At 38.9% G+C, this 21,975-nt stretch overlaps 1 protein-coding gene across 9 annotated transcripts in view; it reads left to right on the plus strand.

Moving 5' to 3' along the window:
- STARD13 (StAR related lipid transfer domain containing 13) overlaps positions 1–21,975 on the plus strand; it is a 383,589-nt gene that overhangs the window by 303,722 nt on the left and 57,892 nt on the right. For all 9 annotated transcript variants that reach the window (XM_082435536.1, XM_082435535.1, XM_082435541.1 and 6 more), the window contains 2 exons: positions 9,994–10,065; positions 12,867–12,948. In XM_082435536.1, the coding sequence (XP_082291662.1) occupies positions 9,994–10,065; positions 12,867–12,948 (154 nt within the window). The remainder of the gene's footprint in view (positions 1–9,993; positions 10,066–12,866; positions 12,949–21,975) is intronic.

The following is a 21,975-nucleotide window of genomic DNA, read 5'->3' on the forward strand; positions in this document are numbered from 1 at the left end:
AAATTCATCTTGGAAATTATCTAAATACATATGCAGGAGGTCAAAGACAAGCAGAACAGCTGTTACATAAAATCTCCACTTTCAAAATACCAAGAAGGAAGAGGTGGGAACATGGTCCAAGATCTAACCTCAACTTTGAACTTCCTGACTTGTGTTAGTTTAAGATATCCCTGTAGCATCATTTAAACATAGTTCTGGTGTATGAATAAACTTCCACTTGGAATTTCCTTTTCGAAGTCTGCTGAGAATATAAATCAAAACCATATGAGATGCATCTTAATCCAGAATGTAAAATAATATGAGAAATATCAACCCAGAAGTACGTTTACCAGGATGCACATTCTGGCAAAATTCTTTATTTAGAATAAAAGCCTCCAGAGAACTGGATTTATTATTTTTAACCTATGATTGTGGAAGCCTAAACTGATAAAAGAAGGTGCTTTTTAAAATAATAGCAGTAGGAATGTTATTCAGCCAAGTAGAATGTTTGAGAAGGACATCTGTTGGCTTGGAAAGAGGTTCAAAATGCACTGTCAAGTGAAAAAGCAGATTGCAATTTTATTTAAAGATGATATAAAATAGGTAGTATACTTGGCTTAGATACATGTACACATCTTCATAATAAAAGAATGAGAGGTTACGTATATGCCAACAAAATGTTACTCGATCTCCAGATGATAGAATGAAAGCGATTTTTCTTTCTTTTTTCCTTCTTTCTTTCTTTCAGGTGTTTCAAATCTTAGGTTTAGATTTTGATTCTCTTCTGTTTGATTTCATTTAAGAGGAAATTTTAAGTCGCTTTTATCTCTTATTCAACTCTGTTCTTAAGGGAAATAATCCTTTTATACCTGAATTCAGTGAGTATTTGGGCAAGCATATTAGTCAAGACCATCATTAATAAAAATTGTTATATGTGCAAAGCTAGTCAGGTAATTAAATTACATTTATATTGTACAAGAGTTAGAGTTGCCTGGACCCCCATTTAGAAGTAGTCATGTGTTTACATGACACATAGTTCTGCCATTTCCTACTATGTTCTTAAAATCTGGAGAGATCCAATTAAGATTTTATAACAATAATTACTGAGGCCCAAAGAATTCTTTAAAATTAGAAGTTACCTACTATCTACAAATTGAACTATTAGAAGATTTTAAAACTTTTATCATGTTTTAAACTTTTAAAACTTTTTTATAGTTTATATAACTTTTTAAAACCAATTTGATTGCATTCATGATATATTTATGGGGTGCTTTAGTTGACTTAATATCAGTAGGCCATGTGGTAGATAATAGTGTGACACAAATCAATAATGTATCACTGTGTTTGATGAAAAAGGGGTGTTCCAGCATACAGGTTGTTTTCCACCTCTTCAGTTGGGAGTTTAATCTCCCCCCACCTTAAATCAGATAAAGCTATTTCAACTACCTGTATTCATTTTAAATTGCTCTCTGTAAGGGATATATAATGTCAGTGTCTCTTAATGATTTGCAAAATAGAAATCCCAATATTTAGAGAGCGAACCTCTAAGCTCAATGGTCTCTTTGGCCTTGAAGAACATGGAGAAAAATGAATCCGTAGCTGAAGACCTAATAAAAACTTAATTTCTTGAATCTGCCCTGATTTTCTGGGATAAGTGATATATCTTTAGAAAATCATTCACAGAACCAATGCCACTGCATAAAAGTAGAAAGTATTCCAGAAAACTGGCAAAGACACATTGAAAAATTATCATTAAATATTTTAAAATAAAACACACACACATACACCATCAAGTTTTTATGGATAGTCAGATAGTAAAATTACACTTGAGTTGTGCACATCTTATCTTGGGATTAAATTAAGCAAACACAAGTTTTGACTGATCCAGGTATTAGAGTTGCTAAGAAATTAAATGCACAAAGCCTTGAGTTGGGAGTCAGAAGCTTTGGTGATATTGTATCTTGCCGTGCCAGCCCTATGAGGAGTGAAAGACTTGAATAGGGTCTGTAGGATTCTTGTAGTTATTTTATCCAGAAAGATCTGTGCTCCTTCTGATGCCTGCATGGAACAATTTTCCCTGATATCATGAAAGCTTCTGGTGTAATTGCAGTACCCACAATTATAAAAGAGTTGGGCTAAGCAGCTGGAATAGCAGATAAGCCTTTATAAGTATAGACATCCAGATATGTCTGAAAATAGATATAGAAGGGGTTTTATTCCCTAAAGACATGAATAATTCTTTTTAACATTTAAAGAGTAAGTCTTAAAGCAATATAGGATAGAAGAATACCTGTCCAAAGCCAAGATACCTGACTTCTTAGTGGAAGTAGGACTTGTCCAAAGCAGTTGCTCTTCCCTGGACAAAAAGTCATGGGCATGGCACAGTGAATACACAGGGACCCTTCTGATGCTGGCAATTTCGCTGACCTTGTGGACGTTAGAGCTTCTGCTCCTGAGAGCCAACATCAAGTTAGCTGCCATGGACTCTTATTCTTCACCTTTCCAATAGAAGCCAAAGAAGCCAAGTGAGAGAGAGAAGCCATCTCCAGAATCTTCATACCCTTGTCCGAAGAAAGGTTCCTCAAGATTCTGTTATCTTGGTGGGTCAATATGGAGGTACCTTGGCCAAGGGAGACAAATTACAACCCTCTTTCTAATTGTCTGAATCAGTTCTGTGTTCCCCTACCTTGCATTTCAGTTGCATAACTGACTCCATCCCCAAGAATCTCTCGGAATTTAGTGGTAGGCAGTGGCTCCACAACCTCGCAAGGCTGGGGATGTTCATGTGCTTGTGTATGCATGCTGCCTCCCTGAGAGATAACGCAAGCGCCTGATGGGAACAATCTGTACCAAATGAAAGGAGAGAATAAAGAGCTACCCTGCCTTGTGGAAAACTGGAGTCAAAGCAATCTGGTCAGAAACTATTTGGCTAGTAGAACATATATTTTCTGCTTTCTTTTTCTTTGAGATTGATTGCGGGGGTGTGGGGGAGAGGTTTGTGATCTTTGTTCTTGTTTTCATACTATTAGGAATATGGGCATGGAGAATAGTATTTCTATTCCTTGTTCAGTTGCAACTGAACTTTTGATTTTCTGTGATGTAGGTGAGAGAAAAAGTGTGTGTGTTTGTAATGTGTGTGCACACACACTCGTGTGGATCCATGTGACAGATGAGCGTGAAAGAATTGTTTACATTTTAACATTTCAAACAGGCCAGGCACTGTAGGCAGAGAAGCAGAATTCCAGGCAGAAATTATTATGGAGACTGACTGTGTTCCTTTCTGACACACTAACGGATATCCAGGAACAGCCTCAAGTCGAAATAAAAGTTTGTAGTGCATCCCTATGCTTCATCTATAAAAGGCACAGCTGGCAGCTGTGCTAAATTAGCTTAAGCTAGATTATGCCACTGTAACAAGTTGTCCCCCAAGTTGTAGTGGCATAAAGCAACAGAAGTTTATTGCTTGCTCACATAACGTGTCAGCAGCTGCTCTGCTGTGGCTTTGTTCCCTGTGTCGTCATTCCAGGACCCAGGCTGAAGAATAGCCTCTGAGACATACCAGCCTCATGGTCAGGGGAAGGGTAGGAGAGCTGGCAGAACTAGGTGATGGCTTTTGAAGAGTTTTGCTTGAAACTCGCATTCATTACTTCTGCCCATGTTTCGTTGGCCAGAGTGGGTCATATGGCCAAGCCGGACATCAGTGGGATGGGAAAGTACATGCTTCCCAGTTGGATGAGAACTGCAAGTTCGCTGACAGCTGGAAAGAGCAGGGACTCATTAGGAACGTATTAGAGTGTGTGTGTGTTTTCATTATAAATTTATAATTATATAAAATATATAATTTTATTTAGAATTTTAAATTTATGGTTGTGTAAAATTTTTGTATAATTTGTTAAATATATTAAAACATATAATTTAATTTATAGTCATATTAAAAATTTAATAGTAAACAAATAATAAATTATATATATTATATGTTTTCCCCAAAAAGGCTGAAAAAGAGAGATTAAAAACAACCCTTGAGTGACTAAGAATAGACCTTCTATTTAGGTATAGAATTTGCTTGATTTTTTTTCACTCTAATAGAAATTACTTTTAAGTGGCTAGATTTGCTATGAATCCAGCTTGCAGAAGATACTTCACAACCTGAGAAATAAGGCTAGTGTTAAGAATTGGTGATGGAATAGTATGTCTCAGCATGTCTGTTACTCTTGCTTTCAGGAAAACAGTACACATAAACACAGCCATGATTCTCCATCTTAAATGAGTACAATTAGGTGTCCTGAGGATATATACATCTTCCTATTTCTTTCTTCTATAGTTATATATTAGCTGAGTGCAAGAGATTTTTCTACACATCAGAAAAAAGGTTGCCTTAAGTTATGGGGAGATAAAATGGCTGTTTATCACTTGATTCACTGATTTGAATGTTCAGAGATTAATAATCTTAAATTTCTAAAATAACCTGTATTTTAATTCTGTTAGTAACTTAGAATATCATGGAAATAAAATGTTATGCACATTAGAAAATAATTATATTTGGTATACATTTAAGACTTATTCAGGCCTTTTACACATTGCAATAAATGTATTATATAATTCAAAGAATGCAAAAAGATGTATCCTGTTGCCATGACATGGGATCTAAATCAAAGCCTATTGTTACTACAAAACTTGGCGTTCCCTCCTGAACCTGTGATTAGGGTTATAAAGCCCTCCCGGGAGAAGGATGATGGTGGTAGTTCATGGGCCTACATAATATTAATGCTTGCATCATTCTCATCCACATATTGACGGGATGGATACTCTGGCACTGGTTTTGACAAATTTGGCCTAGCCTGTGGAATAAATACAGCCTATGGAATAAACACAGCTTCAGTAAATAGGGACTTCACTTGAGAAATTTCATCTGAAAACAAAGGAGTCATTTGTCTGAAGAAGTTCATGAATAATGAAGCTAACTCAGCCGTGCAAACCATCCTAAGCCAACAACCATGAGCCTGTTGAAATGTTAATACTGTGGATATGCTTTAATAGTGATAATTGCATCAACTGCAGACATCCTGTGGTGGTTGAGTCACCCATAATCTTTCAGAAGCAGGGTGCCCACCATGTCAGCCAGTTTAAATGAAAAAAACAAAACACTGTTCTAAAGCCCACTTTTCTAAATCACGTGGAGATCCATGTTGTCTTTCGTTCCCAACTTCTCTTGAGTACTTTTAATGAATGTTTAAGAATGAACGTTTAAGACCTACTTAAATTGGAGCCAGTTTGTCCATTAAAATTCCAGGAGATTTGTAAGAAGAACATAAATACATATGCCTTCAACTTTCCACGGTAAACCGGGTTCCTTCTAGCCAGCTAATTTTCTGATGATAATAATACTTAATTTGGCCCTAATTTGAATTTTTGGTTTAGAAGAAGAGTGTCCCTTAGAAGAGTATCTTCTTTTAGAAAGAAGAGTATCCCTTTGGGTATTTAGAAAGAAGAGTATCCCTTTGGGTTAGCTATGGGAAAAGTATTTGCTATGCCGAGAATAATGTAAATTTAAAAAAAAAATGTATTTAAATACTTAGGTAGGAGAACACACTGTTCCGAGTACTTCAGAAGCACCAGTTTAAAAATTCAGTGAGAGAGTAACAAGAAAGGAGGCCTGCAAACCTGGGTGGTAAATTTGCTGCGCTCAATCCAACTCCTTACTTGACTGAGGCCCTCTGGAGCCTTGTGCACCTGACTGTACAAACATCGAATGATATTTCCTTAAAGAAACAGCTTGTAAATCTCTTTTAACTCACATAGACCTGCAGCCTTCTCCACAGTCAGACTGTGTTGATGAAGCCCTACTGAACTGTTTTCTCTTGGCTACCTTGATGTTGTCAGCTCAATTGGCAGTATTCAAAAATTAGGTATTTAAAAAATAAGCATCATTCTCAAAACAAAGTAAATTTTCCATTTTTACCAACAATACTGTGATATGGGAAAATATTCACAATGTATTTTGTTATATGCAGAAAGTAGTCAACCAAAGATATTTCCATCACTACCAGTTTGACAAATAACATATATTGAATTATGTTAGCTAATGGGACAAGAGTTGACTTTTTTCTTTCATTGTGCCTTTCTGTATTTTTATAAGTTTTTAACACTGAGCACATGTAATTAAGAAACATGATAATACTTTCTAAAACCAGTGTCACAGGCCAGGTAAGTTCCACAGTGACTTCATTCTCATGCCCTTTGATGTGCAGCAACTCGGGCACCCAATGAGACAGCCTCCCTCTGCTGTGTCTGTCTCTGGACAGAGGTCCGATCATGGTCTAAGGATGTAGGCAAGGCAACTGAGGCAAAGTGAGTGACTTTCCCCCAAGTAGAATCACAGAGATGTGGTGGAAGAGCATGCCAAGTGCCAAACTGTCTTCTTTATTTATCGATTGAAAAGGTTTGCTTGGCTTTTGTGCAGGTCAAGCTACCAATTGAAAAACTGAATATCTCCCTTTTCAACCAGTTGATTTCAGCCCCCAAACAACAGCTGACTTAATATCCCAAAGCTCCTTGGTTTCCTTGGACTTAGGGGAATGGGTTCTCTTAAGGAGCAGGTCATCCATGTGGGTGGTGGTGATGGCGCCAAGGAATGTGGTTGGAGGGGACCAGGAGTGTCAGCCCCACCTAAACCATGTAGAAGTGGCTCTGTTATCCGAGCAAGGGGGGAAGGATGTCGGGCAAGCAAAAACAGATACTCACTCTAGAGTAAAATGGAAATGATTTTTATATACAATAATTACAAAAATTCTATTGAAATCCTATCATATCCGGAGCCAAACAGACTGAATTTTCTCCAGTTACAATGTGGTAACCATGGTAGAGATCAGTAGGCCAGTCTGTCAAGGGCATTCTCTGGTTTCTCCCCACACTTAGGTTTGCTGCAGGAGACTTGCAGAAGGTTGGTGCTTTGCCTTTTTAGCCCTGGAGATGCCACAGGGCCAGGTGTGGGTTGGAAATGGGGAACAAATAAAACTGTCAAAATGTGATTTGAATGGCCCTTAAAGCCTTTACATAATTTTGTGCTGGCTAAGCAAGAGCTCAGTGGAAAAGAGATTTTCACACTCTCTCAAATGTCATTTAACTCTCATTATGAAGGCCTTGTGAAACATGACACTGGCAGTAATGATTCCTTCTTACTTCTCCAGGCATTTTGGCTGTTGCATGGGTAATACTCCCTGGGGAAAACATTAGCATTTGGCTGACAGGTGTTAGTAGGGGCTGTGGGGAATCAGTAGGAATCGTAAGGCTCTTTTTATCTCCAACTCAACTTGATGGGCAAAGTCACATTTGATAGTGGTTAATTGTGCTCCATTATTTTGTTTGTTTGCTTTGTCACTAGGTGGTTTTGCCCTTAAGAGTAGGGGGAGTGTGTTTGGGAGACATTTCAGGAATAGAACAGCAAGTTGGGTGTGGAGAGTGATGGGGAGGGGCCATCCACCGTGGCTGGGATGTGGCTTCTTCTCATTTATTATTTACTAATTGCAGCTTTTGTTGTCTTTTGCCTGGGAGACTTAAAAACAAAATGCCAACCCATTTTAAAAAATCAGCTTATTTGAGAGTTTGATTTACCTGGGTTCTGGTTAAGATTTGATTATTTATGTTTATGTATGGGTAGAGTTTCAGCTCATTATCTATGTTACTCTTATGAAAAAACAAAACGAAGTTATCTAGGGAGCCTTTTAAATAAAATCTCCCAGGCTAGCCTGAGCCCTCTTCCACTGACCAACCAGAGCCTTAGTTTCAAAGAGAGTCTTTCCGTGAGGACCCCTGCTGCCCACCTCTCCCCCAGCTCTCTGTCCTTCTTACCACAGCATCTGGTGGAGTGTATGCTCCTTTACAAGCTACTTCCTGCTCCCGTTTGAGCTTGCTGTGTGGCAGAGCTCCTGCCTTCCAAGTCGCCCCCATTTGTTTTTCGTGATCTGTCTCTCTGGGGCTCTCCTGCTTAACAGTACATTTCAATAATAGTAAAAGCAATAATAAAATAGAAAAAGGCATACTATTCATGTAGTTCACATAACAGAATTCTGTGCTTCTCTCTAAGACTTGCTGACTCATAACTGTTTAGAGCATGTCTAGAAATTAGGTATTTTCTCATCACTAGCCACTGTAGTTTATTGAAGAAGAAAGCAAATCTGAAGCTTGAAATTTTAGAAGGCAACAGCCTATCTTTGACTCGGGAGTAACTCACATTTTCTCCATGTTACAGTCAGAATGTGCATTTCCTACTTCCCCTGAAGTACTTGTGCAGTTATCAAAGTGGAAGCCTTCACATAAGGACTCTCAAATGAGTACTAAATAAAACTTTAGAGACATACAATAATTGCCCTTTGTACCTTCCAAAGGGAAAACCCAAGTTAGCCAATACAGTACAATCCAGCCAATTCATTTTGAACTGCACTTGTGGGTCTCACCCCTCCTCATAGAAATGCTTTTATTTCCAGCTTGGTGCCCTAGATATTTCTGAGTGATGTGTACAAGGCAGGAATGAGACCTATTAGGTCTGTGCTGGTAGTAAGTATGTAAAAAACGCCCTCATGTCAGAGAAAAAACCCAAGATTTAGAAATCATCAGTCTCTGGAATGACAATGGATTAGGGGATGCCAAAAGAAGCAGGGACTCTGGGACAGGGACCACCACAGGCTCTGTTTCCCTGGATTTAATAACATATCTCAACCCATATCCAGCCAGATCAGTGGGACGGGGCTTGGGGCTTTAGGCTTTTGCTCTTCCCTTTGGAGCCTGTGGATGATCTGGCCTTTGGTCTGTTTTCCTAACATAGACCAGATAGCTCTGTCACATTGAACATTATGCTGCAAAGACATTGAGCTTTCAACGTAGGTTGTAGTCTCTGGCCCACTGCTGATACTAGCGTGGATCGTTTTTATGCAGTGATCCCAAGAGCACCTGGTACTCTCCAACTTTGGCTACAGGGGAAAACGAACGTCAGAGTAAATGGAAATACAGTGACCTGACCGGGCTCCCTCCCAACAGCAGAGGAAGAGGCCTGGGTAGAGACCTGTTATAATCGGCTGTTTAATTTTGTTTGGAGAAACTGGACTTTTGACAGATGAACTTCTTTTCCCCTGCATTCATATTTATCTAACAGAGTTGTGGTTGGGAAATGATCCAGGATCCACGAGGTCAAAAAGTGACCTGGTTCACATACTGTAGACTCTCCCCATCTCCCTCCAAAGTTCTCCAGGCAGGTGGTCCCGTGCACTCTTGGTATGTCCATACCAAAATTGGTCACCCAAAGGACATATCAACCTCTTGGGGTTGGCCCTCAGAGATTCTAGCAGCCCCATCAAACACGTCTCAATTCCAGATAACCAGCTTTACTGTTCCATGCTGCACCCTGCAGCTTGAAAATCATTAGAATGTGCTTGATGAATGCACATCTTATTACAGGGCATTTGGAATTAAAGCCATTAGTAAAATTAAAGAAATAGTAAAACATTGGATTTTTGTTAATACCTTCCTTCATGAGAAAATACATTTTCACAAACTGCCCAGTTGTATTTGTTCTTTCATTATCCCCAGAGTAAAAGAATAAAGGAATGTAGAATAAATAGTCTTAGCTTTATCTTTGAAAGTTTAAAACAATTTATTAAAAAAAAATCATAAGGAAGTTTTTCCGCCTCCTCCTTAGCCCCCTGGTTCCCTAGTGTATAAATAAGACATTTTTCCCTCCCTGAAACCCAGCCTTTGTGTTCTGTAGTCTGTGGTTTTGCTATTATCCAAATACTTATGGATCAACATTGAAGATAATTTTAGCAGACACGTAACAAGTACCTTTGTGATACCTGCTCACTTTATACCCATTTCTGGGTAGGCTACTTACACAGACTTACCTGAGAACAACTTTGCTTTGTAATAACATGCACAGTGCTCACCAGTTCCTCATTGATTGCGGAGGTGGAGACCAGTGGGTGGCCGTTGGACTCACACATTTCCCTTTGTTGTATTTTTCAGAAATTGAGGCGAAGGAAGCATGTGACTGGCTCCGTGCTGCCGGGTTTCCGCAGTACGCTCAGTTATATGAGGGTAAGTTGGGCTCTTCTTCTCTCTTTATAAAGAGGATAAACTCAAAATATGTCCTGTGGTGTGTTTTGACTTCCAGATCTTTCTCAACCATTTTTTCCCCTTGCTTTCTCCTTGCCTCCACCTTTGCAATGCCCAGGGCTTATACTGATGCCGATTTAGGAATGAGGCTTGCTTCCTGAGCCTGCCTCACCTTCTGCCCCTCCCTGCTTCTCCCTTCTTTACTTTTTGGTTTGCTCTTTCTGCTTCTCATCTCTACCGCCGATCCCAGCTCTGCCTTTTCCTTCCAGTGTTCTGCCATCAGCAGCTTTTCTGCACTTCCTTCCTTATCCTTTTCCGTGTTTTTTCGTCACTCTCTGTTTTCTTGAAAGTACAATAAATGAATTGTTGATAAATTTCCTAGAAATCACAAAACTAATTTATCTTGAGACTTTTCTTGAGTTCTGTTTACTTAACCTGAAAATGCTTAAGATGTAACATGGATCGGATGTTATTTTTCAGGGTTTTAAGTAAGGTGCTTCTATTGCCAGCATCATACTTACTTCCATTGATGTTTTGACAATAAATAAACTTACTCACCTTTATCTTACTGATACCTAAAATTATAACCAAAGCCTCTGCTTCCTGGATAGTCGTACAGTGAATTAGTCAGGATCCCAGCAGTAAGCAGATGGCATACTCAAGACAATCTGAGGGGGATTTATTTCTAAAAGTGTTCATTACAAAGATGTGGGCAGGGCATAGGAAACCACGAGGAACAGTCCAGGAGCCCAGAGCTTGTAGCAGCAGAGCTGTCACTACCCTAGGCCCAAAGCCATAAATGGAGGGAGAGGGTGCCAGAACCCAGAAGGAGAGAAGATCTCAGAGCAGGCCCTAGGAGTGGAGGACACAGCTGGTGATGGCAGCCTCCCCTGGAGACAACCAGGAGAGTAAATGCCCTGACCTCACACTCCTCCCTCCCTCCATCTCCAGCCAGGGCTTCCCATTGGCCAAACACAAAAGGAAGCAGAGGACATGGATCCCCTTGAATGCCATCCACAGCTGATCCTGGGGCACAAAGCAGTTCACAGAAAAGTGGAGAGTGAATCTTTAGGGGTAAACTGAGCATGTGTAGTACACTAGACAGTATAGACTTCTGTTCCTGATGACGTAAAATTCATGTAGGATGGAAAGAATCAACAAAATTAACCTTTACTCACTGGTGAATCTCATCCATTCACCTAGAAGCTCAGTTTTATATTAAAAAAAACAAAACAAACAAACAAAAAACCTTCAACTTCTCTCACTTAAATTCTGAATGTGCTGTGAAGTCTAAAGTCTCTGATAAAAGCTTTCAAAAAACCATAGCCTTTTAGACAAGGAGGAGGGTCTTACAGTTTTGGTCTAAGCAGCCGCTATTCCCACGCCCCCACCAGCAATGCACTGATTATGAGAGACCCAAAAAGGTTAAGTGACGTTTACAAGATTATAAAGTGGAAGAGTCAGAATACTCCTTCAGTAGATAGATTTTCTACTGTAATGTGCACTCAAAATACTATGCAATTTAAATGTGAAGAGTCTATAAATGACCAAGAAGTAAAGATATCTCATAAGTGAGATGGACTTGTCAGATTGTGTTTAAGCCATATGCATTTAATGGATGTAATAAGAATAAGAACAAATACTTCTATAGAGCTTACTATGTGTCAGCTACTGTTCAAAGCACTGTACATGTACTATTCATTTAATATTCACAACACCACAGGGGAGGTATTATAATTATCATCATCCCCATTTTACAGATGAGGAAACAGAGTCCCAGAGGAGGTTAAGTGACTTGCCCACAGTCTACAGCTAGTGAGTAGCAGAGCCACGACTTAAAGCCAGAGCAGCTGGGCTTCCATGTCTGTGTTCCTCGTGACTACACATTAACTCCCTCTCTAGCAGAATGAGACAGTCTACATTCAGGCACCGTCTGGAATTCACTCTGGAATTCACTTTTTTTCACCAGAAGAGGAATTGTTTCTCTTTTCAACTTGCAATAAGAAAATTGGTACCCTTAGATTTATTATGATTGGCAAATGTCAAATATAAGATGAGAAAGAGAAAGAATGGTAGGATGATGATAATGGACCAACATTGATGGTTAGATTTGGCCATGGACTCTATTCCAATGATCTCCAGATTTTTACCTCCACAAATGAGGTACCTAAAATTAACACTGTGACCTGAGCATTGCCCATGACCTCCAAATCTGGCATGAGTAGTCTGTGGGAGAAAAGTTACAATGTTGGAATTTCTCCTTTTTTATTGGATAGAATCAGTTGTTTGAGTATTTTGCTGATACTCCAAAGTGACTCAAGATTTTGCTACAAAAGAAAATACTTGAGGCCATTGAGCTTCCGGTATTTTCCTTTCTGAAGGAAAAAAAAAAATCTGCCAAACTAAGTATTTCATGAACTGATCAGGACAGAAGTCAGCAACCTCCACCTTAGGTGGATGGTGAGAGTGGGAAAGTTCTCCATACAGGCAAAAGTCTGTGATAGTGATTAGCTATAAAAATGCAGGCACTTGGTATGCAATCCTATCCAAGGTCAAACACTTGGTTATTTTCATATTTCACACTTCTTTGTATTCTTAAAAGCAGTTATTGGGATAAAAGTAAAACTTTCTGCTCTCTAAACATTACCAACACACCTGTCAATGGGGAGTTACTGCTGTTAAGATCAGCCATGAGTACAGAAACGTGGTGGCCTGAAGATATTGGTGCCCATTCAGATAAAACAAGGCGCATAAACTCCTTTGTCTCTCTTTGTCTCTTTCAGACTCACAATTTCCCATCAACATTGTGGCTGTCAAGAACGATCATGATTTTCTTGAAAAAGACCTTGTAGAACCTCTTTACAGGTAAATCATGTGAAGTATTTTTGTTTCTTTTGATTGTTCAGTGTCTAATAGTTATCACTATATTGAGGGGCAAGTTCAACAACAATTCAGGAAGTACTTATTGAGCGCCTACTATATGCCAGGCATGGGTCCAGGCTCTAAGTATATTATGGTGAGCATGATCAGTCCCTGGTTTCATGGAGCTTAAATCCTAGTAGGAAGCTTCAGACAATAGATTTGGAAAAAGAGAGAGTGAGTGAGAGAAAAAGAGGGAGAAGGAGAGATTATCTCAGAGAGTGTTAAGCTATGTTAAAAAAGTAAAACAAACTGAGGCTATAGACAGTGATGGGGTGTGGGTGGGTTAGTGGGAGAAGGCATTGTGGGGGACCAGAGCATGAGTGGTCAGGGAGGGCCCTGTAGAGCTCCATGAGTATGTCAAACTCAGCTGTATTTTTTGCAAAGACAAATGATTATATCAGCAAACTAGAATATGTAAGCTCAAGTAATTATATCTGCAAACTGAGATATTTAAGCCTTCACTATGTGATAGATGATATAAGGAGACAAAGATGTATAGATGAATAACTCCCTCCCCTCAGAGAATGTCTAATCTGGTTGGAGAAATCTAACTGAAGAAATGAAGCATACATGAACAAATAAAACAATTATAATTTGAGTAATAATAAAAGATGTCAATGTAATCAATATCTCTGAACAATTAAATGTGCATGAGAGGTTCTATGTGTCTGTAGGAATTTGAAGTTTCCTAACTAAAGCCCTGCAGAGAGGTCAGAGCTGGAAATAAATATTAGTTACAGGAGGTGAGTCATTTTTCCAAGGCTACAGAGCTAGTTATGGGCTAAACTGACTTTAAAACTGCAGTCCTCATAACTTGCAGTCCAACATTTTTTCCTCGTACATTCTGCATTTGACATAGAAAAGATGGTAGTTTAGGGACTTCCCTGGTGGCACAGTGGTTAAGAATCTGCCTGCCAACGCAGGGGACATGGGTTTGAGCCCTGGCGCAGTGGTTAAGGATCCGCCTGCCAATGCAGGGTACACGGGTTCGAGCCCTGGTCCGGGAAGATCCCACATGCTGTGGAGCAACTAAGCCCGTGCACCACAACTAATGAGCCTGTGCTCTAGAGAAAGCCTGTGCACAGCAACGAAGACCAACACAGCCAAAAAAAAAAAAAAAAAGAAAAGAAAAGAAAAGATAGTTTAAGAGGAAAGTAATGATGAGGAAAACTTTTGTCAAGATAAGGACACACTGATATATATTAGAATAGTGTATAAGTAACCATACGCTTGCTGATTTCTGTAGACATATATATTTCTGCATTCATAAGCTGGTCACTCTGTGATTCCTATATGAAGATAGATTTGCGTTAAGGAATGATCTCTGAATGTTGAAGGAAAGCATTACTGTGGGTTTGCTTAAGTGGGTAGAAGAGCGAAGAACTCTTCAAATAACAAATTGCAGGAACTGGCTATTTGGACTCAAAAACAAACAAGCACAAAATGCCATTTGTGAGCATTTACAAGAAGAATGGGTAGTTTGGTTGTAATTCGTTTTTTTATATATATATAAATTTATTTTATTTTATTTTTGGCTGCACTGGGTCTTCGTTGCTGCATGCGGGCTTTCTTTAGTTGCGGCGAGTGGGGGCTACTCCTTGTTGCAGTCCACGGGCTTCTCATTGCAGTGGCTTCTCTTGTTGCGGAGCACGGGCTCTAGGTGCACGGTCTTCAGTAGATGCGGCACGTGAGCTTAGTTGCTCCGCGGCATGTGGGATCTTCCTGGACCAGGGCTTGAACCTGTGTCCCCTGCATTGGCAGGCGGATTCTTAACCACTGTGCCACCAGGGAAGTCCTGGTGGTAATTCTTTTTTTTTTTTTAATTTTATTTTTATTTATTTATTTATGGCTGTGTTGGGTCTTCGTTTCTGTGCAAGGGCTTCCTCCAATTGTGGCAAGTGAGGGCCACTCTTCATCGCGGTGCGCGGGCCTCTCACTATCGCGGCCTCTCTTGTTGCGGAGCACAGGCTCCAGACGCGCAGGCTCAGTAATTGTGGCTCACGGGCCCAGTTGCTCCGCGGCATGTGGGATCTTCCCAGACCAGGGCTCGAACCCGTGTCCCCTGCATTGGCAGGCAGATTCTCAACCACTGCGCCACCAGGGAAGCCCTGGTGGTAATTCTTTAAAGGCAATGAATTGGAAAAGCGGTGTTTTCTCCTCAGCATGTCTGATGCACACCAAGGCTTCATCCAACTCAGAACTATTCCACCACCACCTCGTCCTGAGTTTTCCCTCTTAGTTTTAACCAAGAGTATTTTTACTAGTAAGCTGGCATTTTTTAAAAGAAATATTTTTTATTGTTAATTGTATTATATTACATTATCTTTTTCCCAATTGAATTTTCTTGCATACTCATAGATCTTTGATTCTCTAATTATGCCTTTTGTTGTTTTCTTCCCCAGTTTTATTGAGATATAATTGACATACAGCACTGTATACGTTTAAAGTGTACAGCATAATGGTTAGACTTACATAATTATGAAATGTTTACCACAATAGGTTTAGTGAACATTCACCATCTCATATAGATACAACATTAAAGAAATAGAAAAAAAAATTTTTCCTTGTGATGAGAACTCTTGCAATTTACTCTCAACAATGTTCAGATATGTGACATACAGCAGTATTAATTATCTTTATCATTTTGTACATTACACCTCTACTACTTATTTATCTTATAACTGGAAGTTTGTACCTTTTGATCACCTTCATCCAATCCCCCCTCCCCCCACCTCAGGTAGCCACAGATCTGATCTTTTTTCTGTAAGTTTGTTTGTTTTTGAAGTATAATTGACCTACAACTCTATGTTAGTTCCTGGTATATAACATAGTGATTCTATATTTCTATACATTTCAAAATGATCACCACAGTAAATTTGGTTGTTATCTATCGCCATACAGAGATATTACATAATTATTGACTATATTCCCCATACTGTACATTTTATACCTGTGACTCATAATTCTGTAAACGAAGATTTGTACCCCTTAATCTCCCTTAACTATTTCTCTCCTCCCTCCACCCCCCTCCCATCTGGCCACCACCTGTTTGTTTTCTGTCTCTATGACTCTGTTTCTGTTTAGATATATTTGCTTATTTTGTTTTTTATATTCCATATATAAGTGAAATCATCCCAGTTGAATTTTTAAATCTATATTTTCTTTAAGTCAAGGTGTTCTGTATATTTATAAAGCAAAATTCACTATTTTCAGTGTACAGTTCTTTGAGTTTTGATAAATGCCTACAATCGTGTAACCACCACCACAACCAAGATATAGAACGGCTCCATCACCTAAAAAAACTCCCTGGTTCACCTTTGTCATCAACCTACTCTCAACCCTTGGCAACCACTGATCTGGTTCTTGTACCCATAGTTTTGCCTTTTCCAGAATGCTATATAAGTGAAATCAAACAGTATGTAGCCTTTTGAGTCTGCCTTTGTTTCACTAATGCACCTAAGATTCATCCATGTTGCATGTATCAATATAATTGCTCAGTAGTATTCCATTGTGTGGATATACTACAATTTGTCTATCCATTCACCAGATGAAGAACATTTGAGTTGTTGCCACTTTGGGTGGCTATAATGCCCCTATAAACATTCATATTCAAGTTTTTGTGTGTACATAAGTTTTCATTTCTTTTGGGTAAGTTCCTAGGAATGGGATTGTAGGGTGCATATGATAAGTATATTTGAACTTTATAAGAGACCACCAAACATTTCCAAAGTGACCATACCATTTTGTATTACCACCAACGATGTATGAGAGTTCCAGTTGCTCCACATCTTCGTTGGTACTTGGTGTTGTCAGTTTTTGTTTTGTTTTGTTTTTAACCATTCTAGTAGGTGTCTAGTGTTTCTCATTGTGATTTAAATTTGTATGTCCTTAATGAGTCATGACGTTGAATGTCTTTTCATGTGCTTATTTGCCATTCATATATCTTCTCTAGTAAAGTGTCTGTTTGAGTCTTTTGCCTATTTTTAAAATTTGGTTGTTTGTTTTCTTATTGAGTTTTTATATTTTCTGCCAGTCTATAGCTTATTTTTTCAATCTCTTAACAATGTCTTTCACAGAAGTTTTGAATTTTATTGGAGTCCAGTTTATCATTTTTTTTTCATATTTTTAATGTCACACCTAAGAAATTTTGCCTAACGTAAGGTCACAACTATTTTCTCCTTTGTTTTTCTTCTGGAAATTTCAGTTTTATGTTTTATGTGTAAATTGATGATCCATTTCAAGTTAATTTTTTATAAGGTAAAAAGTATGGCTCAAGATTCGTATTTTGCTTATCAATATCCCACTGGTTGACCACCATGTTGAAAAGACTATACTTTCTTCATTGAATTGCCTTTGCACTTATATTGTAAATCAATTGACCATATATGCATGAGTCTATTTCTAGACTCCCTATTCTGTTCCGTTTATCTATGTGTCTATTCTTTCATCAATATGGCACTTGATTACTTAGCTTTGTGTATGTCTTGGAATCCAGTAGTGTGAGTCATCCAACTTTGTTCTTCTTTGCCAGGATTGTTTTGGCTATTTTAGTTCCTCTGCCTTTCCATATAAATTTAAAAACAGCTTGTTGATATCAATTTTTAAAATCCTACTGGAGTATTGATTCGGATTGTGTTGACTCTATAGATCAGTTAGGGAAGAATTGATATCCTAACAGTAACAAGACTTCTGATTCATAAACATGGTACATGTCTCTGTTTAGGTCTCTTTTGATTTTTTTTTTTTAACCCTAACTTGTAGTTTTCAGCATATGGGTAATACGCATACTTGAAAGTACTTAAGAATTTCATGTTTTGTGGTGCTATTCTAAATAGTACTGCTTTTTATTGTTTCGGTCTCCAATTGTTCATTGCTAGTATTTTTTTTATTTTTTGTATATTGTTCATTTGCATCCTGCAGTCTTTCTACACTTACTCTTTAGTTCTAGTAGCTTACACATACATTTTTAAAATATAAATCAAGGATTACATTGTAAACCGAGAATAAAAATTTCATTCCATATTTTAAAATCAGGATTGTAGGAGCAAACCGCTTCTGACTGTGCAGTTCTATTCATTGGATGACATATGTGTCTGAGTGGGTCAAGCTTTGAATCTCAAACACATGGGTGGTAAATCCTTATCTACTCACTGCTGCATGTGATCTAAGGTGCCTTGACTAAGTTCTGGACTTTTCCATCCAAGTCGACTTTAAAAAAAAAAAACTTTCAGCCATGATATAGATTAGCCAGTATAGAAATCATTTCAAGATAAAAAGTTCTGCATAATAAGGTAGTGTCAGCCAGAAAAATTAGGAAGCCTTCTCTTGTAGAACCCATGACCCATCTCTGATTCAGCCCATAACAGGATTCATACAGACGTACCCAAAAGACAGTACTGCATAAACATGTGGGAATGCAACAACGCCAGACACCACAGTGCTCTTGATAAGGGCCCAGCTTGTGTAAAATTGGTTAGAGTGGCAGGAGGTTGTTATCATTGGAATAATTCTTAGGACAGCTACGTCTCCAAAAATATTATGAAATAAGAAAAGCATTTGGCTGGAGGTATGTGAGCTGAGATTCTCAGGACGCAGGAGCAGTGGGTAGAACAGAGGCCAAAGGAGTAGTCACAGCGGGGTGATCAAAAGAAACAGGCAGAGTAGGTAGGCAGAGATGGAGGTAGCCTGGCTGAAGGGAACACCCGTGGAATTTCTTTGCCTTCCATATGAGTTCCTTCAAGACACAGATTTCCTGAAAGCAGGCTGAAGGAAGACTTCCAGCCTGAGGGCAGTGACAGCACTTTTAAAACTTTGAGATTGATGAGCAGTTAATTAGACACTCACCCACTCACATGGTATATTATGATTAATGCCTGGAGAGCAATAAGGGGTTGTGATTTTATTCGTTTTCTTCCTCGTGCACTGCAGACACAGTGATAGAGCTGGTCTCATGTTTTATTTTTAAAGCTCTGTGGGCTCTACATTTCTCATGCATATTTGAAATGCTGAGCTAATGCAGAATCCTAACGGGAATCATAGCCAGAGGGCACGTAGCTTCTGCCAGGTAGGCAAATGAAAACAAGAGAGCCGAAGGTCTCCTGTAAATGTTACCCACAAGAATTTTACTCACCTTTTTTTGTCTGGAAGTTTCTCTCCTGTGTGGACAGACAATTAATGTCCTGGGTCCCGATTTACACTTGGAGAGTTGTTGAGCAGTGTTAACTTTTCATTGGCTTGAAAAAATAGGTTGTAGTAAGGATGTCCATGGCTGGGAGGACTGACGCCTGGCTGGGCATATGTGGATGTGTGGCTCTCATGTTCAGGTCTCGGAAACCAGACAGGTCTGCTGTCTTTAGTGAAGGTGTGAACCTCCAGAATGGTGACCATGCCTCACCATTGCTTCTGCAACTCTGACAGCGCCAGTACACAGTAGCCGTCTGTAAATATTTGTTACTGCAAGTCAGAACAGTGCAGTCTCTGTTATCTTAGCAACCACAATTATAATTCTGTTTTGATGTGTTTTGATTGAATCTGTAATTGAAAAATAATTTCCCCTGTGAGTAATGAAAAGCTAATTGCAAGTCTAAGTACCTGGGTGAGCTAACTGAAACTAACCATCTCAAAATGCAGGCATAGCCAAGGTATCACAATACCTTGCAAAGTTTGTCACCTTTAAGGCAAATTGCAGCAAATCAAAGCTCCTGAATGAGATTTTTAAGAGGTGGCATGTTCTATTAGCATTTTGGTTTGGGACATTTTCTCAGACTGCTAACACAGGGCCTTGATGCCCAAGATGATCTCTGAATTTCTAATTTAATGTTAGATCTGCCTAACTTATGTTGTTAATAAATACTAACTAATCACAACATGTATAAAACAAGGGCATTCACCTTGTTCAGTACTGTTTTATGGAGATATGGAATTGATTAGGATTATAGTGCATCTGTCACTGCCCTTTGTATTTAAAAGGACAACTAATGACAATGTATTATAATGTGGGATGAGGGAGAGGGTAAGAGAGAGTGCTGACAAAAGTGATTTTTACAGTTTACCTCTACACACAAAGGCACATATTTGATTTGAGTTATTTAAGTAATATTAATAATTTTAAATAATGGTAGTCTATGAAAATGGATAATATACTTTAAATTTTCCCTTTAAGAATATCACAGAAAATGTACAATGTTATATATTGTGTTATGTCATATAATAATTTGTGACAATTACCTAGACTGAAACCATAGACAAATCATTGGGAGAAGGATATAGGTGGTTACATGATAATCATGGTCATTTTGAAATTCTGAATCTATAAATTAAATACAAATCCCATTAAGGGGTGATTTCATTTCTTTAGAACACAAAGTGCTCACCAAGCATGGCTCTAAATATCGTACAAATATTTACTCATTTAATTCTCATAACAACCCTATAAGATAGGCTCTAACATCATTCCCATTTTACAGATGAGGAAACAGAGGCACAGAGGTATGAAATAACTTGTCGATTTACAGTTAGTAAATAGCACTGCTAGGATTCAAAGCCACACAGGCTGCTTCTGGAGTTTCCAAAGAGAGCTTAGGTCTTTTTGTGAAGCACAATTTGGAGTGTTTTTCATGTCCTCCTTTAAAGTTAATTCTTCCCAAGATGTTTATGTTGCCTTGTGATTTTCTGAATTCAACTTGTAAGTCCCAAGGTTAGAAATTCTCATTGCATTTGTGCCTTCATGGACCTCAACTGTAAAAAAATAATCATATTAAAGTAAGAGTTTAAAGCAGACTTTGTTCTTTTGTGAAGAGTTTAGAACCGATTTACTGTTGGAGAGTAGCGGTACTTTGTCAACTGTTCCTTCAATTCATTTCATCAGGGCTGTCTCTTGAGGGCCTTACTTTACTATGGAGACAAATGAGACAGAATCCTCACCCTGAGATCTCAGGCTAATGCTGTGATTCTCAACCCGAGATGGGGCAGCAGTTTGCCCTGTCTCGAGGTCTGGGAACGTTTTTGCTTGTCACACCTGGGGTGATGCTACTGGCATCTAATGGGCGGGGCCAGAGATGCTGCTAACCTCCCACAATGCACAAGATAGCACCCCCCACAAGGAATTATCTGTCCCCAAATGCCCACGGTGCCTAGGTTGAGAAATGAGTAATGATTTACTTGGACAAATGATGTAATCGCTGTAAGTACAGGATAGCTAAGGGGGAAAGGGCTTCAGAGACAGCTTCCTGGGAAAATGACCCTAAAATGCCAGTAGGAATTACCCAGACAAGAACACATGAAATTTTGATGTGGTTATTTTCAACTTTCACTTTTGTTTTTATAACTAATTTAATGTGCAGGAAAGGCATCTTCATCCCCACCCCGACCTGCCACCACAAACCTCACCCCAAGGTAGCCTGTATAGAATGGGAGCAGCCATGGAGTACAGACAAGTACAGACATGGGAGGGTCAAAGATAGGGGATTTCCCACATGAAAAACATTGATCTTTCTATATATTTTTTTATCATCTTTATTGGGGTATAATTGCTTTATATTGTTGTGTTAGTTTCTGCTGTATAACAAAGTGAATCAGCTATACATATACTTATATCCCCATATCTCCTCCCTCTTGCATCTCCCTCCCTCCCTCCCACCCTCCCTATCCCGCCCCTCTAGGTGGTCACAAAGCACCGAGCTGATCTCCCTGTGCTATGTGGCTGCTTCCCACTATCTATCTATTTTACATTTGGTAATGTATATATGTCCATGCCACTCTCTCACTTTGTCCCAGCTTACCCTTCCCCCTCCCCGTGTCCTCAAGTCTACTCTCTACGTCTGCATCTTTATACCTGGCCTGCCCTAAGTTCTTCAAAGCATTTTTTTTTTTTAGATTCCATATATATGTGTTAGCATATGGTATTTGTTTTTCTCTTTCTGACTTAATTCACTCTGTATGACATACTCTAGGTCCATCCATTTGTAGTGT

Source organism: Balaenoptera physalus (genome assembly GCF_965194825.1).
Source record: "Balaenoptera physalus genome assembly, chromosome: 18".
In the NCBI taxonomy this organism is placed as follows: domain Eukaryota; kingdom Metazoa; phylum Chordata; class Mammalia; order Artiodactyla; family Balaenopteridae; genus Balaenoptera; species Balaenoptera physalus.